Below are 22761 nucleotides of genomic sequence, written 5' to 3' on the forward strand. Positions count from 1 at the left end.
TTACTGCTGCTCTGATATCCTTGTCATCAGTAGAAGAGAGTCAGCAAATTAAGATGTAAAATATTCTCTTTAAATTATTTTTTCAGATGCTAGTATATTTATATAATGGATTTAGTGGACTGTTTAATGTGTTAACCTTTAGGAACTCAATGAACTCTTATTTTTTAGATATTGCTTAAAATACTATGTGATCTTGCAAGGGAACTTGTACTTTTGGTTTAGTTTGTCTTTTCATCAAGATGTAGCTTTATTACATGTTTGTTTGACCATGCTATACACACACACACACACACACACATATATACATATATACATATATATATATATATATATACATATATACATATATATGATTATTTTTAAAATCTATGACATTAAAATGTTTTTGGGTATTTAAATGTATATTTTGTGGAAAAAAGTAATTATGAGGTATTTTCTCCCTTTTTAAAGATTTTAATGGATCATCAAAATCTGTCAGAACACGTACTCTGCATGGTGTTATATCTGATTGAATTAGGACTTGAAAATTCATCTGATGAGGAATCAGATGAAGAAGTAAGTAGTTTCATATATTTTTAGACATTAAAGTTTATAACAGGTAATATGTCATCTTGAAATGTATTTACAAAATCATCTTCTTATATATGATCTTATCCACTACTGGAAAAGGCTGTTTTTGATCTTTAAATTCAGGGGTTTTTAGCATTTTCACTGATACATTACACTTTACTTGAAGAATTATTGAATTTGAAATTGGCAAATTTATAATCTGTAAATCTGAGAAAAGTAGTTAATGAATTTTTGGTGTTATGGTAATAACATTGATTACTGGTAATAATCATTTCGTCTAGAAAGTCTAATAATTTGATTAGGGATTATTTTTGAGAAGCAAATGTTTTAGGTTAAGATTTTAAGTTAATGAAATGAATCGTATTTTATGGGAGAACTAGAGGCCGGGTACATGAAATTCTTACACTCAGGGGCTGGGAGGCATCCCTCAGCCCGGCCTGTACCCTCTCGCAGTCTGGGAGCCCTCAGGGGATGTCTGACTGATGGCTTAGACCCCCGGGGAGAGGGTCTGAGCCGGGGAGTGGGTCTAAGCCGGCAGTTGTACATCCTTAGTGCTGCCATGGAGGCGAGAGAGGCTCTGGCCACCACTGCTGTGCTTTCCAGCTGTGAACCTGGCTTCTGGTGAGTGCGCTCCCTCTGGGGGAACACATTGACCACCAGGGGGCAGATCCTGCATTGAGTGTCTGCCCTCTGGTGGTCAGTGTACGTCATAGTGACTGGTTGTTCCACTGTTTGGTCTATTTGCATATTAGCCTTTTATTATATAGGATGTTTAAAATACTTAAGTATACAAGTTAAGATCTTTCAGGAATTTAGAAGTATCATTCCATAAAAGCAATTGTTTCTACAAATTGATTTTAAAATATAAGACATCCTCATTCCCTCCCTTCAAAACGACAAAATACAACACAACAGCAAAGAACAAACAAATAAAAAGATTAGGCAGTTGAATCAATATATATTCTTTCATAGATATTAAAGGATCATTAAGATTCCTCTAACTCTAGGTCAGACTTTTAGTTGATTTTTCACACATTCTTCTACAATTATTCCATATTACCATTATTTGGTTATACTAATGAGCGATGAAAAATGTTCTGTACTGTTAAGTATTTTCAGATTTATAATATACTTTTCAGGAGAAATTTAGCTGACTTCCTTTGAATTTACCTATCTTAGTATTGAAAAATTTATTCTTTAATTTGTGTTTGAATTTGGTTTTATTATCTCTTTATAATTTGTGGATGAAGCTGTGAGGATTTATGAATATGACAGACAGTGGATGATTATTTGGGCTTGTTACATCTCCTTTGTACCTTAGACCTGACTTGACAAGGCTTGATATTCATTATGTTTATGTTTTAGGCATCAGTGTGTGGACCAGAACGTTGTCACGACAGTTGGTTTCCTGGCAGCAATTTAGTAGCCAATATGCGACACTTTATAAACTATGTTAGAGTGAGAGTTCCAGAGACTGCTCCTGAAGTGAAGAGAGACTCACCTGCAAGTACCAGCTCTGATGGCTTGGGTTCTTTACATGTAAGTGTGGAAAGGGAGAAAGAAAAAAAGGAAAGGCTTTATGTTATGTTCGCACAGATATCTTGTTTAGGTCATCCTGTGATATCCAAAAGAAAAATAAATGTGGTTGTAGGTGATTATAAATTGTCTTTTCTTTTCTCTGACATATCTAAGCAGCTTCTGCCTCACCTCTCTTTTTCCTTTAATCTGCCAGAGTTCACGAAGGCCTAAAGTTCTTCAAAGAGAGGTAGATGTATGTGATATTTGCATTAACTAGCAATATGGCTTTAACCGGAAATGTGGATAAACACTCAAGTATTTGTGTGTGTATATGTATGTTTAATTAATATGGTTAAATTTAAAGAGGTGTTTCTTTAATGTATACGTGTGTGTTTTTAATATAGTGATTTAGGAATAATTTTAAAGGAAATTCATAATATTGAACTTAAAAAAATAATACTGAGTGTTTAATAGTGGGTTTTTCTTGGTAGTATTAGTAGTATTTTACATTAATTATAAGCAGCACATTTGGGTCTGTTTACATTTAGCATTGTTACTAACAACTTAAAAATAAATGTTTCCTAAATCAAAATAAATTTGATGTTTAATTGCCGGTAGCATGCCCATTTATAATATTTTTATTATGGCAATTAATTAACTTTGGTAAAATAAGCTCTCAAATCTTAAAACTCCATATATTGTATATTTGGATTCATTTTGGAAATCAGCTCTCATTGCATGTAGCTTAATTAATTTTTAAAAAGCAGAAGTGAAATATATTGCAGTGACATGTCAAATAATTAAACTTAAACACCTAATGCCTACAATCTATATTTTTGTGAGTAGGGAACATTGAATCAGACATTTCTCATAGTAGAGTCCTGTGGTATGAGATTTCTTTGCCTTTGACAACATGTTCTTGCTGTGAACATCATAAATAGTTTTTATTAAAATATTAGAACCTTTATAAGAGGCAGCATTTGCCTCTTATGCTGGTAGAGATTACTTTGAAAAACAATTTGGCACTCGCCAAGTTGCTCAGTTGTTAGAGCATAAGCCTGAAGACCAAAGGGTTGCGGGTTCGATTATCAGTCAAGGGCACATACCTTGCTTGTAGGCACAATCCCCAGCTTGGGTCAGGGGCCTGTCAAGGAATATGTGGAAGGCAACCAATCCATGTGTCTTCTCACATCAATGTTTCTCTCTTGCTCACTCTCCCCCTGCCCCCTTCCATTCTAAAAAAAAAAAATCAATGGAAAAATATCCTCTGGTGAGGATTAAAAAAATTAGAAAAACAGTTTGGACTATTGAAAAATAGTGTATATTATAATTTAACTAATCAAAACATTGGAGCATTCTTTTTATTCTTGCTTAAACAAATTAATGTGTATCTTAATTAAAAATGATTTCTAAAAGCTCTAATGCAGATTGACAGCTTTAGCATAAAGGCTATTTATATCTAAATTAAGAAAAATGGTTTTTAAAAATCTGTTCAAATAACAATTTATAATCATTCAAATATGAAGCACATCAATTTGATTTTTCATCTTTATATTTCATATGAATAATTTTAAGCATATATGTTAGAAATAATTTTTAAATGTTTGAAGTTCCTTAAAAATGAAATTAATTAGCAGTTCCTATTAATGTAGAAAAAATTAATTTATAATTTTCTTCACTGGAAAATATGACACTTTTTAGAAATTAGTATAGTATTGTATTTTTAAAAAATATATATATTTTATTGTTTTTTTTACAGAGAGAAAGGGAGAGAGATAGATAGAAACATCGATGAGAGAGAAACATCGACCAGCTGCCTCTTGCACACCCCCTACTGGGGATGTGCCCGCAACCAACGTACATGCCCTTGACCGAAATCGAGCCTGGGACCTTTCAGTCCGCAGACTGACGCTCTACCACTGAGCCAAATCGGTTTTGGCTGTATTTTTTTTTTTTTTTTTTTTTAAATCCTCACCTGAGGATATTTTCCCATTGATATTTATTTATTTATTTATTTTTATTATTATTTTAAATATATATTTTTATTGATTTTTTACAGAGAGGAAGGGAGAGGGATAGAGAGTTAGAAACATCGATGAGAGAGAAACATCGACCAGCTGCCTCCTGCACACCTCCCACTGGGGATGTGCCCGCAAACAAGGCACACACCCCTGACCGAAATCGAACCCAGGACCCTTGAGTCCGCAGACCGACGCTCTATCCACTGAGCCAAACCGGTTTCGGCTGATCTTTATTTAAAAAAAATATATATTTTGATTGATTTCAGGGAGTAAGATAGAGGTAGAGAGATACAAACATCAATGATGAGAGAATATCATTGATTGGCTGCCTCCTATACACCTCTGTACATCCTGGGGATCAAGCCCAAAACCTGGACATGTTCCCTGATTGGGAATCAAACCGTGAACTTCTGTTATATAAATTGATGCTGAACCACTGAGCTATGCTGGCTGGGCTCCATTGATTTTTAGAGAGAGTGGAAGGGAGGGGGAGAAACCTATACAGAAACATTGATGTGAGAGAGACACATTGATTGGTTGTCAACCTGCATGTGCCCGTGGGGTGATAGGGCTGGTGTGGTCAGGGGATTAAGCTTGCAACCAAGGTCCGTGCCCTTGACCAGAACTGAACCTGGGACACTTCAGTTTGCACTGTTGCTCTATCCAGTGAGCCAAACTAGCTAGGGCAAATATGGTATTCTTGAAAGAATGTTGGGTAGAACAGCTTTTCTTTTTTTTAAAACTGATGAGGAACTTAATTTATGAATTTTCTTTAATATGACTATAGATACTACTCAAGCTTTGTCTGTTTTCTCTAGTAGATAGATAGATTCAGGAGTTTGCAAAAGAGGTGTTATCTTGGATTATCTCCTTTCTTCTCTTCATTGTTATTTTCAGATTGAGTGAGTCTAAGTATATTTAGTAAAGAGTCAGATTTCTTAAAAAGAAAATCTATTGAAACATATCTGCATGAAACTTTGAACATTCCCCTTGGAAAATGTATCAATAGTACTAATATGTTTTTAAACTCGGCACTGAATAACTTCTTTGATTTCTTTCTTTTTGTTTTTTAATGGTAGAATTCTGGTACAGCCCAAGTTTTCAGCTTAGTGGCAGAGCGTAGAAAGAAGTTTCAGGAGATCATCAATCGTAGCAGCAATGAAGCAAATCAGGTGGTTCGTCCTAAAACTTCAAGTAAATGGTCTGCTCCTGGTTCAGCTCCACAGTTAACTACAGCCATTTTGGAAATTAAAGAAAGCATATTGTCTTTGCTAATTAAACTTCACCACAAACTCTCAGGAAAACAAAACTCCTACTATCCTCCTTGGCTTGATGACACAGAAATTTTGATCCAACCAGAAATTCCTAAATATAGTCATGGAGATGGTATAACTGCAGTAGAAAGAATTTTACTAAAAGCTGCATTGCAAAGCAGAATGAACAAACGTATCGTTGAAGAGATATGTAGAAAAGTGACCCCTCCTGTACCACCCAGAAAAGTCACTGCAGCAGAGAAGAAAACATTGGACAAAGAAGAAAGGTAATTTATTTTATTTTTACTGTTTTTAACATGAAGTGTACAGTTAAAGATTTGATATAGCTTCCCTTATTGGCTATCTGAGGACCTGGGTGTTTAGTATCTATAATCATAGCTTAATGCTTTGTAAGATAAATGGAACCAAACGTAGTTGGTGCTTGTGTGTGTAGTATGCTTGAGTTAGTTGGTGTTGAGAAAACAAGGCTTCTGACCCCAGCATTAAATTACTGCCTTAAACTTATAGGCCTCTGTGGAAAATTGCAACTGCTGTAATTACCATGGGAATCTAATAACTCTCCTGCTGTTTTCAAAAACTTTTATCAATTTAACTTTAAATGAGTACAGAAAATTTAAAAATATATTTTAAATATATCTGAAAATAAAAATCAGACTATTTTAGTTCCTTTTGGTCCTTTCCACTCTTTTCAATGTGTGATCACTGATTATTAAGCAAGGAATGTTTTAAAACATACTTATAGCTCTAGCTTTTGGAACTTGAGATTGCCTTTAATTTGCTGTTAAATCCTGATATTTATAAAATTTAAAAAATCTTTCTTGAATGATTTTCCTTTTTATCAAGATAAGGGAGGATAGGAGGAGACTCAGGCTTAACAGTAAAATTGATGTGCTCAGTTTTGTCCATTACTGAGTTTAAGGGGTTCATCCAGGTGAAGATGTCCAGTCAAGTAAATTTGACATGTAGGGGAGAATTCTGAGTTATAGCTACAGATTTGGGCACATAAGTAATAATTAAAACCTTGTATATGGAAGAGTGTGTACAGTAAGAGAACACTTAATATAGGACTCAAGAAGAAAACATTAAAGGGAGTGACTGAGGAAGGAGTGTCTACAAAACTGAAAAGGGAAGCTAGATTAGAATAGGAGGAGAACTTCAGAGAGTGGCATTAGAGAAATCATGAGGAGATTCAGGAAGGAAGAAAGTTCTCAACATTGTTAAGTGCTGCAAAAGTTCAGAGAAGATTGGCTGTTCCATTTGACCTTATAGTTAGGAAGTCATTTTGGGTAACTGTGTCAGGAGCAATTTTAGTCACATATGTAGTTGTACTTTATTGTTGATGTGATTTCATTATGTTACAAGTATAGATGAAAGGATTTGGAATATTATGAATATAGGAAAGTCCAGATTTCTCATCCTATCTAGTTAAAGAGTAATATGCAAATTGACCATCACTCCAAGATACAAGATGGCTGCCCCCATGTGGTCAAAGATGTCTGTCCCCATGTCAATACAAGATGGCTGCCACAAGATGGTCAGCAGGGGAGGCAATTGGGAAGAACCAGGCCTGCAAGGGAGAGCAGTTGGGGGGGACCCAGGTTTGTAGTTGTGGGGGGACCAGACCAGCAGGGGAGAGCAGTTAGGGGCAATGAGGCTGGCAGGGGAGGGAAGTTAGGGATGACTGGGTTGGCAGGGGAGGGCAGTTGGGAGGGACCCTGCCTGCAGGGGAGGGCAGTTAGGGGCAATTAGGCTGGCAGGGGAGTAGTTAGACATCAATCAGGCTGGCAGGGGAGTGGTTAGGGGGTGATCAGGCAGGCAGGCAGGCAAGCAGTTGGGAGTGGGCCTAAATGGGCAGTCGGACATCCCTCAAGGGGTCCCAGATTGGAGAGCTTGCAGGCTGGGTTGAGGGACACAACCCCTATGCACGAATTTTGTGCACCGGGCCTCTATTAGTTCTTTATAATAGGAACTAGAGGCCCGAAGCATGAAATTCATGCAAAAATAGGCCTTCCTTCCCCCAGCTGCCCGCCCTGGCTTCCCTCTGGCACCTGGGACCCAAGCTTCCCTCCAGCTGCCGGCAGGCACCCAGGACCTGGGCTTCCCTTGAAGCCCCAGCTTGGTCTAATTAGCATATTATGCTTTTATTATTATAGATTGTTATAAATAACAATTTACATGACAAGCAGGTGAACAGTTGGGAGCCAGTAGTCCTGGATTGTGAAAGGGATGACTGCCCGTTTAGGCCTGATCCAGGTAGGATCCCACAATGGAGAGGGTGCAGGCTGGGCTGAGGGACACGACCCCCGCCTCCCCTGCATCAGTTTTGTGCACCGGGCCTCTAGTTCTTATATAATCACAGTACACTTTTCAAATAAGAAAATTAACATTTTGTTTGAGTTAAAAATCATTAGATCCCAAATTCCTATTGCTGTTAACTGTACAAAGGCCTTTTCATACATTATATACTCCTAAAAGAGAGCAAATAAACCTTAGCATGTCTGGTACTTATCACTTTATTTCTATTTAATTTAGGCGACAAAAAGCTAGAGAGAGGCAGCAAAAATTGCTTGCAGAGTTTGCTTCACGACAGAAAAGCTTTATGGAAACTGCAATGGATGTTGGTAAGTCAAGATTTATTAATTTAGAACTTTCATAATTATAGTTATTATTTTGGGCACTATTTAGTCTAATCTTCCATAAGTTTTAAACATTACAAGGAGATTATTTCTGTTCTTTACGTAAACAATGGAGTGATGGAAGATCAGAATTTTACTATAGGAAGTACATTCTGTTGTTGAATAGCTGCAATTAGAAAGTTCTTTCTGATGTCTCCGTACCTCAGGCCTTTACAGCTCCTCTGATTTTCCTTGTGGTTTTCTCTTTCCTTCTAGTTTTAGAATTTCCAGTCAGTCAGCTTTCCTGTGGTTCTGGATGATGTCTGATTAACGAAATGCCAGGTGTGGGTGTCGGACTAGTCCATTCTGTGCTCCTGCCTCTCCCATAGTCTCAATGTGCATTCTTCTTTACTCCTCCAGTTGTAGGACTTCCCTTCAGCCAGATTTCAGATGCTTCTGAATGATGGTTGTTCTGTATTTTAGTTGTAATTTTGATGTGATTGTGGGAGGCAGTGTACCAGTGTTTATGCTACCATTTTCATTCTATTTATGTATTATTATTTTTTTCTCTGATTTCTTTATTGGCTTCTTTTTATTTTTCTGTAATACTGGGAATTATTCAAAGCTTTATTTTGGCCTTCCTCACTTTCAATAACTATTAGATACATGTTTATCTCCATGAATTCTTTTATATATATATATATATATATATATATATATATATATATATATATATATATATATTATTGATTTTTTACAGAGAGGAAGGGAGAGAGATAGAGAGCTAGAAACGTCGATGAGAGAGAAACATCAACCAGCTGCCTCTTGCACAACCCCTACTGGGGATGTGCCCGCAACCAATGTACATGCCCTTGACCGGAATCAAACCTGGGACCTTTCAGTCCGCAGACCGATGCTCTACCACTGAGCCAAACCGGTTTGGGCTTTTTAAAAAATTTTTTAATTTTTATATTTTATTGGTTTTTAACAGAGAGGAAGGGAGAGAGATAGAGAGCTAGAAACGTCAATGAGAGAGAAACATCGACCAGCTGCCTCTTGCACACCTCCTACCGGGGATGTGCCCGCAACCAAGGTACATGCCCTTGACTGGAATTGAACCTGGGACCCTTCAGTCCGCAGACCGATGCTCTACCACTGAGACAAACCGGCTTCGGCTCCATGAATTCTTATTAAACCTAACTGAATAAATAAAGGAGGAATAGTTGGTTTCTCTTTTATCTCCTAGTAAATATTGCGATTTTTTCCCAAGAGCTGAGATGTCAATAAATTTTCCTTCTGAGGTGCCTCAAAGAAAATTAAAACAATTTTCTTAAATTATAATGTCTGAAAGGTGTTTTTAATACAAATGTCTTTGCTTCTGTGTTTTTCCTTTCAGTTTTGTTTGTGAATAATACATTTTAATACAAACATATTATTTAAAGTCTTTCATTATATCAACTCTTTGAATATTTTGTCTTTTTCTAAGTAAACATTTTATTTTAGCAAGGTATTTTTCCATAATTTTATTACAATATACCTCAATTGGTATTGAAGCTCCAAATTATTTCAACTAAGTTTTTCCCCACATTTTCATTGAAGAGAGATTTTTCCTCTCAGATTCTCCTGAGAATGATATTCCTATGGAGATCGCCACAGCAGAACCACAAGTTTCTGAGGCAGTATATGATTGTGTTATTTGTGGCCAAAGTGGCCCTTCCTCTGAAGACCGACCTACAGGATTGGTTGTTCTGTTACAAGCATCCTCAGGTAAAATTAAAGTACTTTTTCAGTGGGAATATTTTAGAAATAAAGTATATACAACAGAGTAATAAATATCTGTATTGAATGGAAGTTATAACTTTGTCTAGATATAACTATAGATGTAGATAACAAGGGTCGATTTAGAATTGTATAGCAAAGATTCTTAATCTGGTTTTATCTGACCTTGCTGGACATGAGTTGGAAGAACTTTTTAACAGAAAGAGATCTTTATACGTTACAGTCTTTTTCCTTAAAATGATATGGTGTATTACCAATGCTAGGTAGCTAATTGCTGAGTTTAGAATTCTTGGCAATTTAATTTTTCTAAAATCTGGAAGCATTTTAACACCAGAAATATTGTCAACTTACATATTGATTTTTTTTTTTTTTTTTTTTTTTTAAGAGAGGAAGGAGAAGAGAGAAAAAGAAAGAGAGTGAGGGAGAGAAACATCATTGTAAGAGATACATCCTTTGGCTGCCTCCCATATGTACTGGGAATCAAATCCTTAACCTTCTGGTGCACTGGATGATGCTCCAACCAACTGAGCCACACTGTCCAGGGGTGTCAACTTAATTATTTTAATTGCATAAGGCATATTCAGGTAGCTTTGCCCTTATATCTTGAGCTACGAGAAAGTGCCATTTTTAAAACAGTCCACTGACAGATATGTTTGCCAATCTATAGTTAACAAAACAAATTTTTTTTTTAAGGATTTGTCTGAATGTTCTCTATTCTCTCTCAAACTGAAGTATTTTGAAGTAGAGTTATGATTAGGGTTAGAAGATAGAACATTTATAGGAGACATAGTAGAATCCTATTTTCTTTTCATTAGCTGGAAAATGGAGATTTAGAAAGTTTAGAAACTTGACCTGACTGAAAAGAAGTAAGAAATATGGATCTTGAAAATGACCTCAGGTTTTCTCACTGTGCAGAATATAGGCAAACTGCTGCAGTTAAATATTTTACCATTTTTTCTCCCTGCATGATCTATAATAATAATCTGCTTCATGTTGATATTTATTGCTGTGTTGCTCACAATTACCTGAAAGAGAAGTTGGGGTGCTTCACTGGGCTGGGAAAGGTTAAACTAAATCAGAAAGCAGGTCTAATTAAGTAATTTATTCTACATATATAAAAGTCCAGTTTACTCGCACATGTGTAATACATATAAAGCTCTCACTGGTGCCAATTGCACATGTGTGTTTTGATCTGTCATTGTCAATCGTGAATTTGGTTGACACTTCTCTTATAGAGAAAGGGTGAATAGCAATATAAAAATATGTCTTCTAATTAATTTCCTTTCAATGTGCACAAATTTGTGAACCAGGCCACAAGTAGTTTTATAATGATAGTTGGAGACTTTATTTATTTATTTTTAAAATGTATTTTATTGATTTCTTACAGAGAGGAAGGGAAAGGTATAGAGAGCCAGAAACATCAATGAGAGAGAAACATCAATCAGCCGCCTCCTGTACCCCCCTCACTGGGGATGTGCCTGCAACCAATGCACGTGCCCTTGACCGGAATCGAACCCGGGACCCCCCAGTCTGCAGGCAGATGCTCTATCCACTGAGCCAAACTGGTTTCGGCGATAGTTGGAGACTTTAATCTCCCATTTTCAATAATAGATAGAATAGCTAGACAGAATATCAAAAAAAGAAATAAAACACTTAAATAACACTATACAATAATTAACAAAAATACCGCCTACTTGTATGGAATACTCTAACAGTAGTAGAATACAGTTTTCTCAATTGTACATGGAACATTCTTCAAGATAAACCATGGGTTAGCCATGAAACAGTTTCAATACTTTTAAAAAGACCGAAATCATCCAAAATATCATCTCTGACCACATGGAATGAAAGTAGAAATCAATAATAGCAGGAAACTTGGAAAATTCACAAATATGTGTAAATTAAATAACACATTCTTCAACAACCAACGGGCCAAAGAAGAATTAGAAGGTACTTTGAAACAAATGAAAATGAAAACACAACATACCAAAACTTATGTAGGCGGTGAAAACAGTGCACAGAGGAAAATTTATAGCTGCAAATGCTTCCATCAAAAAAAGAAGATCTCAAATCAGTAATGTAACTTTATACTTTAGGAACTAGAAAAATAGGAAAAGCTGACTGCAAAGCTAGCACATAGGAAGAAATAAAGACTAGAGCAAAGATAAATGAAATAGAGAAAAGGAAAACACTAGAGAGAATCATTTTTGAAAATATCAAAATTGACAAATTTTGTAGCCAGAGTGACTAAGAAAAAAAGGACACGCAAATAAAAAAGACTATAAGAGAATATTACGAATAATTTTGTTAATAAACTTGATGTCCTAGATGAAATGGAAAGGTTCTTAAAACAAACTACCAAAACTGATTCAAGAAGACATAGAAGGTGGGGGAGGGGGTCAATTGGGGAAAAAGGAGACTTATGTAAAACTTTAGACAATTAAAATAATAGTTAAGAAAAGAAGAAAGAAAATTTGACAGACCTTAAATATGAGATTGAATCTATAATCAAAAACATCTCAACAAATAAAAGCCCAGGACCTGATAGATTCTGTGGTTGTTCTACCAAACATTTAAATAACACTAATTCTTCTCAAACTTGTCAAAAGGGAAAAAAAGGAGAGAACACTTCCTAAGTTATTCTAGGAGCCCAGCATTATTCTGACACAAAAGCAAAATCCTAGCAAACCAATACAGTAGTGCATACATAATGCATAACCATATTTTAGTTGTTAGCATTTACTTGCTTCTGTCTCTTCTTTTTGCCACTACTCTCCAAAACTTGGGGCCCACAGTGAGTGTTATGGTTAATTTACCTTCCCTAAGAATGGCTCTTCCTATGCTTATCAGTCTTATAATAATGTATGGCTCTGTACGTTTATATCCTCACTACCCTTTTTTGTGCTTTTACAATTATAAAATCCTAGTATTTGTTTTTCTCCTTTTGCCATATACCTCTTCTCAAGTGTATTTTGAAAAGTTTTATATCTACAGAAAATTTGGATACCTTTTACTTACACTCACCAGTAATTAACATATTGTCATATTTATTTTTCTTTCCTTCTTTCCCTCTCTTATTTACTCTCTTTTTCTATTTCTCTCTTCAGAAGAAAATGGCATACATCATGACATTTTATTCCTAAATATTTCAGACAGTATCTCCTACGAACAGGATATTTTTACTATAACCACAGTATCATCATATCCAAGAAATCTGTTATTAATAATATCTAATATTCTATGTTAAAATTCTCTCAATTGTCCCAGTAATATTTTTGGAGCAAAGTCTTTTCTTGATCCAAGAACCAAGATTATGCATTGCATTTCATTGTCATTTCCTGTTAGTCTACTTTAATCTAGGGCAGTTTCTCCAGACCTTTAGAAAGTTTTGATGAGTCCAATCACTTCTATAGAATGAGGCTCATAGTGACAGCTTGTCCTATTATTGGTGATGCCAGTGAAGTTTGATCACTTGGTTAAAGTGGTAGGTAATCTATATGATGAGGCTCTAGTAATTTACCCTTTTACTTGATTCCTCATCTGAATCAATGAATGTGTTATCTGTTTCCATTATTACTCTTTCAGTACTTAAATTTTCTCAAATTTGACCAGTCAGAACTCCTTTAGATCCTAATGACTGCCCCCTCAGTGTTTGAATTACTCCTTGCTCTTTTTTTTTTTTTAAATATATTTTATTGATTTTTTACAGAGAGGAAGGGAGAGAGATAGAGAGCTAGAAACATCGATGAGAGAGAAACATCAACCAGCTGCCTCTTGCACACCCCCTACTGGGGATGTGCCCGCAACCAATGTACATGCTCTTGACCGGAATCGAACCTGGGACCTTTCAATCCGCAGACCGACGCTCTACTACTGAGCCAAACCGGCTTCGGCTTTGCTCTTTTTTAAAAAAATCCTCACCCGAGGATATATTTTCATTGATGAGAGAGAGAGAGAGAGAGAGAGAGAGAGAGAGAGAGAGAGAGAGAGAGAGAGAGAGGGAGGGAGGGAGGGAGGGGGAGGGGGAGGGGGAGGGGGAGGGGGAGGGGGAGGGGGAGGGGGAGGGGGAGAGGGAGAGGGAGGGGGAGAGGGAGGGGGAGAGGGAGAGGGAGAGGGAGAGGGAGAGGGAGATGAAGAAAGAGAAAAACATTGATGTAAGAGAGAAACATCAATCATTTACCTCACATATGTGCCCCTATTAAGGATCGAACCCACAACCTAGGTATGTGCCCTGACTGGGAATCTAACTTACAGTCTTTTGGTGTACAGCAGTGTTTCCCAAACTTCTCTCATGATGAGAATCACCTGGTGGAGTTGTTAAAACACAGATTCCTGAATCCCAACTAAGAAGTGCTGAACTAGAATTTTTGGGAACATATAGGTAAAATTGTATACTTAACTAGTGCTCTAAGACAGATTTTATATACAGAGCACTAAGTTAAGTATGCAATTTTACCTATATGTTCCCAAAAATTCTAGTTCAGCACTTCTTAGTTGGGATTCAGGAATCTGTGTTTTAACAACTCCACCAGGTGATTCTCATCATGAGAGAAGTTTGGGAAACACTGGTGTACAGGATGACACTCCAACCAATTGAGCTGTTTGGCCAGGGCTACTCCTTACTTTTTATTACACAAAATTCCAGGCTTTTCTTGAACTTTTCCCAACCTTGGACTCAGGTTTTTCTCCAAGGGTCTCTGTTTCCTTTTCATGAGAGATAGTGTATTTAGAAATAAAGATTATTTGTTACTGGAGTGTCATAATTTCTAGACTTTTTTCAATGGACACACTTTGGAAACCATTCATTCACCATCAGTCCATCTATTGATCCTTCAATCAATCCATTGGTCCATTTTTCCATCCAGAGTTCATACCCATATTTTACTGCTAATTTAAAAATTAAATATTGGCCCCAGCTGATTTGGCTCAGTGGATAGAATGTGGGCCTGCTGACTGAGGGGTCTCAGTTTGATTCTGGTCAAGGACACATGCCTGGGTTGTGGTTTCAGATCCTCAGTAGGGGACATGCTCAATCAATGATTCTCTCTCATCATTGATGTTTCTCTCTCTCTTTCCCTCTCCCTTCCTCTCTTAAATCAATAAAGAAATATATTTTAAAAAATTAAATATTGGCATATTTGGAGTTTTATTTACTCTCTAGAAGAACGCTACAATATCACTTTTTTTTTTTAGGGTCTAATAGTGCAAAAATTAGCTGATTATAATATTAATAACTTGGCTCTTAACGTGAATCGGGTCTATATGTTGGCCATTTAATAAGCTCTTATCTCTGTTGTTAATGTAGTTTTGGGGCAGTGCCGCGACAACACTGAGCCAAAAAAGCTGCCTATCACTGAAGAGGAACAGATCTACCCGTGGGATACATGTGCAGCCGTTCACGACGTGAGGCTTTCCTTATTACAACGCTATTTTAAGGATGTGAGTACCCTTTTTATCTACTGGTATTTTTGTCTCAAAATTCATAGTTATTTCACTCCAGAGTTTTATGTATATTTTCCTGACGCATAGTTAGAAAAATGTCATTCTGATTTAAAATCTGGAACTTTATTGGAAAAAAATTAATATGTGAATAGTAAAGAAATGAAATCTGTCAATAAGTGAATATTTTAGGTTATAAATGTTATATCTTTGTTTTAAATGTTATTTATTGGGAGTTATACAAATTTAATACAATGGAATCGTAAGTATTAACTATAAAAACTTTTCTATATGGCATGAATATTTTTATGAAGATTTTTGTTTCCTTTTTTACTTTCACTTAAAGATCCTATATAATAAAAGCGCAATATGCAGATTGTCCCCTTGACTGGTAGTTCACCCAGGGACGGGGCTGGTGGTGGTGACGGCAGGCAGCAGGGGGAAAGGAACCACCCCTGCCGCCTGTTGCTAGGGACCCCACCCATGCACAAATTTCATGCACCGGGCCTCTAGGATACAATAAAATCCCATTACGATGCTGTTTAAATGTGAAGTAGGGGCAGGGTTAATATATGGCTTCTATGGTTTCTAGTAAACTTGGTAGACTTTTTTCTAGCTCTTTGCACATAGATGCTGTAGCACTCAGCTGTCACAAATCTTGGAAGACCAGCTTTATTTATTTAATAGCAACAGCATTAATTTCTTTATAAAATTTCTTTTTTGGTATCATTTTAAGCATTTCCTAACTGGATTACCAAATGGGGTTTCCTTTCACTTGTTGTGTTTTGGATATTGCATCTTGATTTTAGTACATATATGATAATAACTTAAATTGCTTAAAATGTGAAATGAAGCATTATTTTTATTTAACTATATGAAATGATTATCTTAATAGATTTTCAAATATAATTTTTTCTTGTTGGTCCATATGCACTGGATTAAATGGAAGAAACTAGTAGGATGGGTAGAAGACAAAATGCTTAATGAGAATAAATAGTAACTGACCTAATGATAAGAGTCAGAGTCTAGTGTGGTTCAATGGTCTGGTCAGAGGAGAAGGTTTCTGGTGGATTCTGGGGAAGCAGAAGGCTCTAATTAGTTAGGAGGTCTTGTCTAGTGTAGAACAAGTCCCAGATCAGAAAAATGGGTTTGGTCCTGATTCTGTCATTTCTTAATGTGAACTTGGCCAATAAACACTCAGTTTTCTCATCTGTAATATAAGGCTCATAATGATCTTTTATGTAGCAATTTTTAACCCATCAGGTTAAAAATACTTCAGATCACTTTACATATAATAAAGGTCAGTATAAATATAAAGCGTTTTTAATACTCAAACTAGCCCATTTAGGAGGTCTCAGGTGTTAGGCTTTACAAGGTAGTTTGGATTAGGTAATGGGGACTGTGTTTTGAGGCTTTAAAATGAAATTATCATTATTTGGAAAAAGATATAAACACTTACTTTCACACATTTTTTCTTCATTTGAAATTTTTACCATGTGTATGTACACATATAATTTTATTAATCACAGATGAATATGTATCTTCTTTTTGAAGGAAATGGTGAAATTGTGCTAAGTTCTGCTTTTGCAGAAATTTACTACCACCTTTATTTTGATTTTATTTTCTTGACATTATTTTGGTTTTAATTTTATAATTTTGAATCATTTTAGAGTAAATGGTTGAAGATACATCCTAAAGCCAAACAGAATAATGACTTGATTTACTCAAAATACAATCCAGACCTAATAGCAAAATAATCTTGAGGGAAGAGGAGATCTAATAAAGAAGAGAAAAATTAGGGTATCTCCTTTTTGCAGCCAGAATACTTACTTCATTTCCAGAAAAAAACTTTTTTTAATTTTTAAAATTATATAACAATTTTTTATTTATTGATTTTAGAGAGAGAGGAGAAGGGAGAGAGAAATATCAATTTGTTGTTTCACTTATTTATGCATTCATTGGTTGTTTCTTGTATGTGCCCTGACTGGAGAGCAAAAACACAACCTTAGCACTTTGGGACAAAGCTCCAGCCAACCGAGCTACATGTACAGGGCAAAAAAATTTTTAATGAATAGGTTCTGAAATATGAACTGGACTGAATATCTATTATGTTTCTGTTAGTGATTGTGAGATTATTTTCCTATATTAATTCTTTTGTGTTCTTATACAATAGTTTTATTTTATGTGTATATGACATGATTCCTCGACTGTGCCTCTGGAGGACTAAGGCCATTTCTTTTTTTCTTTTTTTTTTCTTTTTTAATATATTTTTATTGATTTCAGAGAGGAAGGGAGAGGGAGAGAGAGATAGAAACATCAATGATGAAAGAGAATCATTGATCGGCTGACTCCTGCACACCCACCCTGGGGTTGGAACCCACAACCCAGGCATGTGCCCTTGGCCAGAATTGAACCCGGGATCCTTCAGTCCACAGGACGATGCTCTATCCACTGAGCCAAACCAGCTAGGGCAGGGACCATTTCTTATATTAGTTTTATAGTTTCCTGAGGGGCTAGCACATGCTATGTGTGTTGTAGATACTTATTGGATTTCTTAATTATTCCAGCAGAGTATCAGATTTTGGTTGTCAGGCAGACTATATAGAAGAGGAGTTACTATCAGTGGGCATTGATACTGATTATAGAATTAAGCTGTGTAGATTCTTCTCTCTTCAGATCAAATGCATGCAGTTTATAGAGTTGATGTGTAGAATTTTGGTTATGTAAGACAGTACAATTACTGTTGAAACTGAAGTGTTGAAATTGGAAGTGTTTATATAGGGGAAGAACTTGAGCTTTGGAGTCAGATAGACTTGGGTTTGAATTTGGGCTCTACTACCATTTATAACTGAGGGACCTTAGTAACTTTTGTATTCCTTATTTGTAAAAAGATACTACCACTTACTGTAGGAGGTTTTAATAAATATTGAGGTCATGAAAATTGAATGATAAGCACTTAGAACAGTGGTGGACACATCATTTAAGTCTTCCTAAAACATTAATCTCATATTAGTAAATGTTTTCCTTCCTTTTTTCCACACTACAGCGGATTCAAATAAGATAACTAACAGTTACATTAACAAATGATTTAGTATTTTCAGCTAACTGCTTTTATTAAAAAAGAAAATTAATTATATTTTTATAATACATGGTCAAAGAAGCAGCTTGTTTATTAACTGACTATCAACTGTCCTATATAATAAAAGGGTAATATGCAAATTTACTGAACAGCAGAATGACTGAATGCCTGAGGCCCCTCACGCTAGCCACCCCCACTCCCAGCGGGCATTTTAACCCTGGTTGGGGCTGCCGGGCCAGGCCAGTAGGCAAACGGCGGAGGCCCCTTTCCCAGGCTGGGCCCGCCCCTGATTGGTGAGAAGAAATCAGAGTCAAGAAGACCAATTACAAATACTTTATATAAGAATTCCCATGCCCCCCAACCCCCAACAATGCACAGACTTGAATGTTACAGAGAGAATGAAGAAGTCAGGCTGAAGTCATGAGTTATTTAGAAGACAGAATTCATATGATTTGGGAATTAAAACTGTGGTGTGAAGGAAAGGGTGTGATGTAGAGTAACTCTTTAGCTTTCTGATTTGGTGACCAAATAGATTGTGGAACTTTTAAACCCAGAGGAAAAGGAAGAGTAATGGAGAAAATGACAAATTTTTGACACATTAATTTTATGTTGTCTGAGGGATGTCAAGCTGGAGATTTTTGGTTGGCAGCTATTTGTATCTGTCATTCAGGCAAGAGATTTAATTTAACTTGGAGGGTAGGTGAATTCACTGATTAAATCACTTAGGGAGAATAGTTGTAATGAGTAGTGAGTAAGCACTAAGAATAGAATCTTGAGGAATATAAACTTTGAAGGGGCAGGGGAAGAAAGAAGAGACTTAAAGGAGCCTAAACCAAATGATTAAAGGGTTGGGAGTAAAACCAAAAGAGAGTCGCATTATAGAAGTCAGAGGGAAGTAGACCCTTTAAGAGGGAAGTTGTTAATGGCAATCATAGATTAAGTATCATATAAAACAGTTATCATCAATAGCAGTATAGTTTACACTGAACTATAGTATAATAGTGAGAGCTTATATTTTATGGAGTGGAGAAAGGCTAATTGGTCATTATTTTTCATATAAGCATAGATATTTGGAAGCTAAATCTTTATGGTGTTTCTAGTTTAAAGATATTGCCTTCGAGCTTTCAAATCTGGTATTGCTTTATCACAAAAATACAAAGTTATTCTTCCTTTTCCTCTGGGTTTAAAAACTCCACAATCTATTTAGTCACCAAATTGGAATGCTAAGTTCAAATATGAAATCATTCAGAGATTTCTGTGGATATATTTAAATATGTCTATACTTCTTTAAAATTAATTGAATTTTGTCTTTCTTTTTTTAAGAGTTCTTGTCTCTTAGCAGTATCAATTGGCTGGGAAGGAGGTGTTTATGTACAAACCTGTGGACACACATTACATATAGATTGTCATAAATCTTATATGGAATCATTACGGGTAAGTTAATTGAATAAATTTTAAAGGTGTATGTATCTTTCCTCATATTAAATATTTTTACAGCATATACATCCCAATTCATCTGGGGTGATTTTGGTCATTATGTGAACAATCTAGACTCACAGTTTCTTCATTTCTTTCACTTTAGGGATTTTTTTAGTAGCTGACGTCCAAGGCTGAAATTTTATTTTATTTTTAAAAAATGTTATTAATTTTAGGGAGAAAGGAAGGGAGAGGGAGAAACACCAATGATGAGAAAGAATCATTGATTGGCTGCTTCCTGCACATCCCCTACTGGGGATCGAGGCCACAACTTGGGCATGTGCCCTGACTGAGAATCGAACCTCCTGGTTCATAGGTTGACGCCAGGACATGGCTGTAATTTTAGACTTTGCTATTCTAGTTCTGAAATATTAAGCTTTATTAGTATTAAGCTTTATTATCCCACCATATTATTTATTTTTCAAATTCTCTTATTTTCACTCTTTATTATTATGTTTTGCTTCTGGCATCAAGATATCTAGTCCTTTAACCCTTGTGCATTGTCCCTGGTGCATTAGCTCTTACCTAGCCTCACTTACTTATACTTTGTCCGTTCTACTCTTAATACCTGTTGTTTAATCTGCCTCCTCTGATCATAGACCCAGGCAACTAGCCCTGCTAGAAAAGTAATAAAGCTAAGTAAACTGTCATCTCCATAAATTTGTGGTTTTCTATAATAGTGCCTTAGACTAGAGCAGTGAATTTCAACTGGTGTGCCATAAAAATGTTAGTCAGGACACCTCTTTTCTCTCAGATTATCAAATAAAAAAGTGACAACACCCAACACAATAATAGCCATCTGGTATGAATGAATAAAAAGTATAACTATTTTTTTTTGTCAGATTGGCACAAAAACAATATATTTTTTGGTGTGCCTCAGAATTTCAGTAATTAGTTTATGTGTGTCATAAGATGAAAAAGGTTAAAAATTGCTGGACTAAAGTCATGGACTGTAAATACCACTTACACTTCATTTACTTGTCTTTAATCAGTTTCCTCTGCTGGTTTCCTCAGCAGCTATTCCAAACCTTTGCCTCCCTTATCCCCCTTAAGTCCCAAGGTCCCTTTTCCCTCTAAACTGCCTCTTCCTCTCACCAAAAACAGTGGTTCTCTTTCACATACTACTGTAGCTTCCTACCTTGCTTTTAGTATATTCCTTGATGAATGACTTTGCATCTCAACCAATTCTTTCTTTTCTACTCTTTGAGGTAGTATTTTTTCTTCTGTTCAGAAATAATCTTTCTTTTTATGCTGTAGTATTCCTTTCTCCCCTTTACCACAGGGGCTTTGGTTTATCAGTAAGTAACCTCTTTTTCTTCTGTATCTTTAGTTTTTTTTTGGTCTGGTCTGTCCCTTCTTTTCAGTTAACAAGGACACCAAAGTCTGCTATTTAAAATTTCTTCCCTTGACCTTGTATTTTCCTGTAACTATGGTCTTTTAAAAAATATATATATTTTTATTGATTTCAGAGAGGAAGAGAGAAGGAGAGAGAGAAAGAAACATCAATGATGAGAGAGAATCATTGATAGGCTGCCTCCTGCATGCCCCCTACTGGGGATTGAGCCGACAACCTGGGCATGTGTCCTGATCAGGAATTTAACCATGACCTTCTGGTTCATAGGTCAATGCTCAACCACTGAGACACACCGGCTGGGCTTGTCACTTTATCTTTCTCTCAGCTTAACTTCTTTAAAGCTAGATAGGTCTATTCCCGTATTCCTAACTCAGAAACAGGATTTCTTTATTTCCTTTCCTATTCCGTATCTCTCACATTCAGTCATTACCAAATTCTATTGATTCTGCCTTCTAAAATCTCATTTGACTATATTCTGTCTTTATTGTTCCCACTTCTACTTTTTTGTACATGCCTATTGACTATTTCATTTGCGTTCTTATCAGTTTCCTTAATCCAAGTCTACTTTAATCACTATATTGATCTTTCTAAAATGTAAATTTGATGACATATGGCTTAAAGATCCTTTACTGACTTATTCCTGATGGGATAAAGTTTATTCTTCTCTGAATGGCATTCAAGGCACTCCATGATCTAGACTTGCCTGTTGCTTTAGCTTTATCTTCCATTAATTTAGCATCAATAAGCTAATTAATAGCTCTGTAAGTACATTATGCCATTTTCATACCTCTTTATTCAATTGTGCATTCAACAAATATTTATTCAAAGCCCAGATACTGTGGTAGATTTTTGGAATGCAACAGTGAATAAGACAGTTTCTCTCAAGGAATTTACTATACATTGTGTGAGACAGAAAAAAAGAGTTGCAATATAAGTATTAAGTATTATGAAGTGTATATAGGGTCTTATTGGGACATCTGCCAAAGTGCTAGAACATTTGATGAAGTAAGGTTCTTGAGTGATGAGAGATAAGATGAGAGAAGTAGTCAGAGGTCATATAGTAAAAGTCCATGTAAGGATTTTTTGACTCTAGACAGATTCCTTCCAGAGATACATTAAAGCCATTAAAGACTCGTAAGCAGAGATATGACATGCTCAGAAAGTTTATTGTGGTAGTTGTGTTTGCAGGGGATTGTTGTAGGATTGCAGGAGAGTTAGAAAATATGTGGTGATATCATTTAGGAGGCAAGAGATAGTGGCTGCTTGGGCTTGGTCATGGAAGTTGAGATGGAGAAGAGGTTAGATATTTGAAATATATATAGAATATAGAATATATATATATATATATATATATATATATATAGAATATATATGGTCTTCTGAGATTGCATGTGCAGCATAAGAGAGTAAGGAATCAGGTGAAAGATAATGGTGATCATTGAAAGATTGTGATTGGGAATAATCTCACAGTAGGTAGACAGTAGTGTGATTAGGAGATATTAGCAAACGGGATAAAGGAAGAAAGAGGATGGAAGGACTGATAGGATTTATTAGTTCCATATTTGGGGTGGGAGAAGTCAGGAAGCTGAAGGAGCTGCCATGATTCTCTTCTTTCTAAGTCAGGAGGTGTGGCTTT

General features: G+C 35.9%; 1 protein-coding gene across 5 annotated transcripts in view; it reads left to right on the forward strand.

Moving 5' to 3' along the window:
* Positions 1–22761, forward strand: part of UBR3 (ubiquitin protein ligase E3 component n-recognin 3) — a 135965-nt gene that overhangs the window by 73520 nt on the left and 39684 nt on the right. For 3 of the 5 annotated variants that reach the window (XM_084892284.1, XM_084892286.1, XM_084892285.1), the window contains exons 21-28: positions 451–555; positions 1936–2109; positions 2303–2335; positions 5189–5649; positions 7916–8004; positions 9616–9765; positions 15083–15216; positions 19619–19729. In XM_084892284.1, coding sequence (XP_084748410.1) covers positions 451–555; positions 1936–2109; positions 2303–2335; positions 5189–5649; positions 7916–8004; positions 9616–9765; positions 15083–15216; positions 19619–19729 — 1257 coding nt within the window. The remainder of the gene's footprint in view (positions 1–450; positions 556–1935; positions 2110–2302; positions 2336–5188; positions 5650–7915; positions 8005–9615; positions 9766–15082; positions 15217–19618; positions 19730–22761) is intronic. The other 2 variants (XM_084892287.1, XM_084892288.1) reach the window with 1 other exon arrangement.

The sequence above is a fragment of the Pipistrellus hanaki genome, assembly GCF_964339955.1.
Source record: "Pipistrellus hanaki genome assembly, chromosome: 8".
NCBI lineage: Eukaryota > Metazoa > Chordata > Mammalia > Chiroptera > Vespertilionidae > Pipistrellus > Pipistrellus hanaki.